The sequence below is a fragment of the Pundamilia nyererei genome, unplaced genomic scaffold (genome assembly GCF_000239375.1).
Source record: "Pundamilia nyererei isolate P.nyererei 1_Seehausen unplaced genomic scaffold, PunNye1.0 scaffold00037, whole genome shotgun sequence".
Classification (NCBI taxonomy): Eukaryota; Metazoa; Chordata; class Actinopteri; order Cichliformes; family Cichlidae; genus Pundamilia; species Pundamilia nyererei.
In genome coordinates this window covers 3965096-3971718 of record NW_005187438.1, presented here as the reverse complement: position 1 = coordinate 3971718, position 6623 = coordinate 3965096, and the positions used below count along the sequence as shown (strand labels likewise).

Sequence of the window (6623 nt, the reverse complement as noted above, 5' to 3'; positions counted from 1 at the left end):
GGGGGGGGCATTTAGAGACTCCAGGCCTGTTAATCCATGATTTAGGTGGTTTGGTCAAATAGTATCCATGGACACTAGCTAGCTAGCTGGCTAATTAACCAAGCTATGCAGCGGAAGGAGGCTGTTGAAAAAAGTGAATCCCCTTATGGCAGAGTGACGTGATGTTTTTTGTATGTATCCGTGTTTGTTGGCGCAGAAATAAATAGTATAGATGTACTTTTTAATGATGTAATGCAAGATTATTATTAGTTTACTACTTTCCTTGCAGACCTCTTGGGGTCACTGGACCTCATCTGGAGTATTATTGCCTTAATTTTCCCAACATCTGCTTTACGTTATCAAAAATAGACATAATTAAACTATTGTTTCATCTACAGTTTAGGAATAAAGTTTCCTGTAAGGATTTTTTTTAATGTAAATATAATTTTATTTCTAGCTTCATCTGGTGCATTGGAACACCAAATATACAAGTTTCAGCGAGGCTGCTAGCAAGCCCGATGGACTCGCTGTGGTTGGAGTTTTCCTGAAGGTGAGCAGAAATGGTTAAAGTATCATTATATGCAGTATTACAATAAAACATGATAAACATTTAACCGCAGTGCATCATTTGTTCTTTTTCAGATTGGTGGTGAAAATCCAAATCTCCAGAAGCTTCTTGATGCCTTTGACACCATCAAGTCCAAAGTGTGTTTCTGTAAAAATAAGAGATTTTTTTTTTGATTTGTTTCCTGATAGTTTTCTTACAATGTTCTTCTCTCCCTGTGTTTTTTAAAGGGCAAGCAGACCTCTTTTGAAAATTTCGACCCCTCTACTTTGCTCCCTGGTTGCCTAGACTACTGGACTTATGATGGCTCTCTGACCACACCCCCTCTGTATGAGAGCGTTACCTGGATTGTCTGCAAAGAACCAATCAGCACCAGCTCTGCACAGGTATGTTTGCTGCAAACAGAGCCCATTCAGCTACAGCAGAAGGATTGGCTTTATGCCCACGGTCTAGAATAGCTCTGTCTGCAAATCCTCTCTTGTACTACAATCTAAATAAAGGGCTTAATTGTTCAGATTAACTGTGGGGTGAAACAAGAAGAAGAAACCTCTGTAGCAGACAGAAATGCAATACAGCAGACACTTGGCCAACTGGGGCAATGAGTAAGAACAAGAGTTCACACAGATGCTAGGCGCTTTACCACAGCGTTATCACCATGTGGGCAGTCAACAGGAAATATTCATCCCGCAAATGCAGCACATTTTGTAGGTGAAACACTATTACTGTGTTGTGTTTGTAATTTCAGCTACCTAAACACATCTTACCTAGATTTATGCTTATTTGTAAAATTACAGCTGATGCTATCACTGAAATGAGTATTTGCCTCTTAACCACCCATTCCTCTAAACTAACAGCCCCCCGGCTGGTTTGTCCCAGTGAATGGAGCCTTGAGTCCATGTGAAGGTTAAGTCTTCGTGGTCACGTGATTATTTCACGGTGGTGAGAATGTATCTCAGGGGTAAACATATGAGTTGTGTGGATATAACCTTCATATGAAGGGTCATATATAGCTGGTTCTGCAGATAATAACACAGAACTTATTTATCAGCTAATTATAAGAGGGTACACCCACCAGATGAAATGGTTTGTCTTAGTAGAGAAGAAACACACTGTGTTCATTATCCTATGTTAATAAGTCAAAAGCAATCATATGTTACTATGACGTAGCCACTCACTTGGTTTTTTTTTTAGTCTCATGTTCATACAAAATATTTTAGCCAAGAGCTGAGATTGATTATGCCCCTCTCACATATGTACTGCATGAAAGCTAATGCCTGTAGCTTTTAGCTTAGCTTAAACCAAGTATTGGCAATCGATTTTTCCAAGGGACCACTTGAGAAACTGGGACTGTTGTGAAGGGTTGAACCAAAAGGCTGAATTCAGTTCTGCTCAGTATTAGTTTAATCACTTTATAAGCTCATTTGTGCAGCCGTCCACAACTGTCCCAGTTTCTCATGTGGCCCTTTGGGAAAATGGCACAAGCAAGCCCAGGCTCCACCAGTCAAGCTGACCATTCAACCTTTTACACAATAGCCAAAATCACTTCTTTTTACCAAGGGGTGCAAAAGATGTATTTATATTCATGCATACTTTATATTTTATTCTGGTAGTCAATATGTGGTGTATAATATATGCTTAGTACAAAGACAAGATGCTGTAGCATTGACCCCTCTTTTATGAGCTGACAACAGCTGGCTGTAGCATCACATTTATACTTTCAAACATGGGAATGCTATAAAGTTTCTCATGTCATGTAACTAGGAGCAAGGAAGTAAATAAGCATATAAGAAATGTCAACAATAACATAACTGCTAAGCTCAGTTCCCCAGTGACAAGCTCTCAGTGACTGAGCAGGGGGAAGCCAGTGTTTTGTGAGTGACAGTCACTGCAGGAATGATTAACGCTACGACCGTCGTCTCCTTTTTCACAGATGGCCAAATTCCGCACTCTGCTCTTCTCCGCCGATGGGGCGGCTCAGGACTGCATGGTGGACAACTACCGCCCACCCCAGCCACTCAAGGATCGCACCGTCCGTGCTTCCTTCAAGTAGTAACCCCTCCCCCTGTTGTGACCTTTTCTGCCCTCTTGCCCTTTCCCTTCCCCTCCCCTTCAGCCTGACACCCAGAAATACCTCTCTTGTAGTAAGCCGCGAAGCACACATATCTCTCTCAATCCAGTTTCAGAAGGATGTTAAATTTCTGTGGCCCATGGCTTTCCGTGCTCGACAGTCTAACTGTGAAATGGAGCACTAGAAGGATTTGCATCTCTGTTTCTATATGCAGAACAAGCAAGCATAATTGATTTTAAAGGACAAACATTTAACAGTGGTTGCAACATATTTACAAGGCTTCTACATTTGCTCTTGCTGTTTTTTAGAAGCATTACACAAGAATGTGCAGGTCTCTTTTTATTTTACCCTCAGAAAGCCACAAGGGTGAAAAATGAAGATGAATTACTATCGAAATGGTGCTCTTCCTTTAGCAGGAAGCAGAAAGGACAAGCTAGTTTCAGCATGGCAAAGGGAGGAAATGTGAGGAGCATGAGGTGCACATACAAGACCTGGCACACAGGACCGTGCTGCTCCTGGACTGTCTGTAATCTCTGACAGACTGCCAGCCTCTGCATCACAGCGGCTTAGTGTGACGATGCAGCCTCCTCCATCACATCCTATTGACTCAGAAAAATCACCCTCTGGCACAAATACACACACATCACTGGCGCAGTCTCTGCAGACATGATGCCCATAACTCTGACCTGCTTATCAATCTGAATTGTAGAACAGCATGCAGCAACAAAGGGCACGACAGCACAAAGCTGCTAGGGTCGGCTAAATTGAACACCATAGCAGTGATTTATTTCTCTGCTTTTACATCCAGCTCTGCGAGTCTTTCATGTCTGTGTCATCCCAAGATGTGTGAGTTTTTTGAGCCTGAGAGCTTATGCAAAATGAGTCTTTACTGATTCCTAAATTTATATTTATAACCAAAAAGCCTCTTTCCTCTTGATGCCCTCATAACACCGCAATAGACAAATATAGTGCTTCTTTTAAAAATGAAATGAAATCCCCTTGTGTGTATTTTTCATTCTTTTTTTAAATTTTATTTCTTCAATTCTCATTGTGTAGAGTGCTAATGCTTAAAACGCACAGTAATGTTCGGTCGTCCTGTGGGCGATGTCACAGTGGCAAACGCACAACGCCAAGGAAGAAATTATCCTAAAGCCAAGAAAGAGGAAAACCTGCCAACAGACAAGACTATAGTGTCAAGGGGGGGTCAAGCCCTGTGTAGGAGAACAACTAGCAAACGGGTATTTATTCTCAAAAGCCTCCTTTAGACCAGTGTACATTTCTGAAGCACTGCAGATGTTTGACTAAGCCAGAAAAGAGATACCAGAAAGATTGTAATTACTGTAGGAAAACAAGCCTTATGCCAATAATTTGTAGGGCCTTCCTGGAAGTTTGTGCTATTACCATTCTATTTTGGAAGTGGATATTTTAATAGTGAAATAAATGTATATTTACAACTTAAATGTGCTTTTTGATTTGTGTGTTTATTTATTTCATCATTATTAATGTTAATGTCTCTTCTTATTCACTCATGCAGCATAGGCTAGCAACATGACAGCTAATATCATAATTGTGAACATGCAGCTTTAGTGAACTTTGCTGTTTATACAAATGGAAAGCAATGTGTGATGGCAAAAACTGAGATTTAATCAAACTCCCTACATATGTGCAATACACAGTGTAAAGTGTGCAAGTGTTAAATTAAGTATTCTATCTAACACATCAAGCTTCAGGCTAAAATCCTACCTGAAGAAAAATCACCAATTTTATTCAGTAACAGCAGCAAAACTTTGATCCCCCAAAAAAGAACAGGGATTTTCATGAACAAGAGACTCTTGAAAGACATTGGAAATACAAAATCATCAAACTACTGTTTACTCTCAGACCTACAAATTCTTCCTTGCAGATCTGCTAAAATTTGATATGCTATATTTTCCTACCTTTGTTCTGTTTTTACACCAGATACTGCCTGGTTTTTTTAAAAATCAAGACTTAAAAACCCAACAAAGAACCACATCATACTAAATAAAGATATGTAGTCAGTCAAAGGTACACCCTCTTTACTTTTGAGGGTTTATGTATTATGACATAATAAAAAGTCATTGGTCCTTTACCAGATGAGCTATAGTATATGATGTATGACACTGTGAATTTAGTGAACATTAAGCCAAAATGCAAATTGCTTCCACTGGAAATAAGAATTCTTAATTAAAAGAGTAAAGAGAAGTCAGCTGCTGCAAATCAAAAGCATCTCATTAACTTGATTAAATGGTTGGCAAATGTGAGCTCGTCGACAAAAGCAGACGTTTTGTCATTTTGCTGGTGTGAAGCATTCAGTTGTGTCAGCACAACGCCAAAGAGGAAAGACGTCTGTAATGATCTTACAGAAACAGTTGCTGCTGCCTGTAAATCTGGGAAGGGTTACAAAGCCATTTCTAAACAATCTGAAATCCATCATTCTACAGTGAAAAAGTTTATTCACAAGTGAAAAGCATTCAAGACTGCAGTCAGCCTTCCCATCTGTGGACTCCCAGCAAATTCACACCAACCCGTGCAATGCTCAGAGAAATTAAATGTTAGGGTTATGACCCTACAGTTAGAAAAAGGCTGAACAAGTATGTCCTGTTTGGTAGGGCTTCCAGGAGAACGCTTCTTCTTTCTAAAAGGAACATAGGTTTGCAAAGTTGCATCTCTTTAAACCACAAGACTTTGGGCCAAAGCCACAAAATGTCAGTCTTTTAATACTAAACTACTGCACAGCACTTATTCCTTTCACATGCATTCATGTTGCTGCTTTGTCCGCAGCCGTCTGGATTCTGTTTAACTTCTTTGCACTTTCCTAATATTACATTTTTTCTTTTTTTCTAAAATCGGTCACTTTGTTAGAAGAGGATCTCTCCATGTTTGTAGTTGGTCACATGAGGGGAGACCCCACGTTAACTTCGCGAGTTGATAACCAGGTTTGTGTGAGCATTTATCTTTGCCAATGTCAGAGTGAATCCAAATAATGGAATAGTACCGTGAGTATGAAGAACTCATTTTGTAATCTAAAGTCAACCTGAATTTACTGATCTTTTTTCGTCAGCATGGGTATGTTCCAGGGTGACAATGCTATTATTCATTGCACTCAGACTGTGAAAGAGTGGTTCATGGAGTTTCGTTTTACACATCGGTTGGCCATTTCAGAGTTTAGACCTTTGTATACAATTTATTTATGCAATGGAACATTATATTGCATTATCCAACCATATTTTATGAGCTAATGTTACAAAGAAAACCAGAGAGGGTGTGGTAGAGAGGCCAGGACTGCTGGCTTAGTGAAGTAGAACCGATCAAATCTCGCTGTGGTGGCAGCTTTACACTCGGTATGACCCAGGTTGATAGAGGGTGCCCAGTCTGGATCACATTCCAGCATTTTGTAGGCTGGTTTTCCTACAAAACACAACAAACATTAGCCCGCAAAGCCACAGTGAACAAAGCAGCGTAGCGCACCGAATTCAATTCAAATCAATATAAGACTTATTTGTAACCTACATCAATAATTATGTTATGATAAATTACGTAATAACTACAAAAAGAAGACTTTGTGGAAATGCTTGGAGCAGACTAATATGTAAGCTGGAGTGTTCTGGAACGTTATATTTGGTCTTGGAATGGCTGCAATCCAGGACATCCGTCGGCTCTTTGTTACTTCGTAAACATGGCTTAAACGATTTCTCCTCCACGACGTAATCCGATAAAAGCCGATCTCTTTACCCGTAGGCTTCCTGTGGCTGTCATGCAACCGGCTACTGCAGTTAATAATAATACAACAGCTTCTTGCCATTTTTTGTGTTTCTTTTTATCGCTGTGTGACTGTTTTCATTTGAAAGCCTGCGTGCGCTAGTACCGTTTGCAACTCGTTCCCAGAATCCTTTGTGGTTTTACCCCTGAATGACATCACATTTTCAGTCTCTATCCTGTCGTTAAGTCTGACGTCACTAGCCGTGTCTGGGCCTAAACTCCGCTGCAGGT

The 6623-nt window shown here is 40.2% G+C and overlaps 1 protein-coding gene across 1 annotated transcript in view; it reads left to right on the top strand.

Moving 5' to 3' along the window:
- Positions 1–4072, top strand: part of LOC102193075 (carbonic anhydrase 1-like) — a 6700-nt gene extending 2628 nt beyond the window's left edge. The window contains exons 4-7 of the mRNA XM_005730493.2: positions 437–529; positions 622–684; positions 775–930; positions 2475–4072. Coding sequence (XP_005730550.1) covers positions 437–529; positions 622–684; positions 775–930; positions 2475–2594 — 432 coding nt within the window. The 3' untranslated portion in view covers positions 2595–4072. The remainder of the gene's footprint in view (positions 1–436; positions 530–621; positions 685–774; positions 931–2474) is intronic.
- The last annotated feature ends 2551 nt before the right edge of the window (positions 4073–6623 follow it).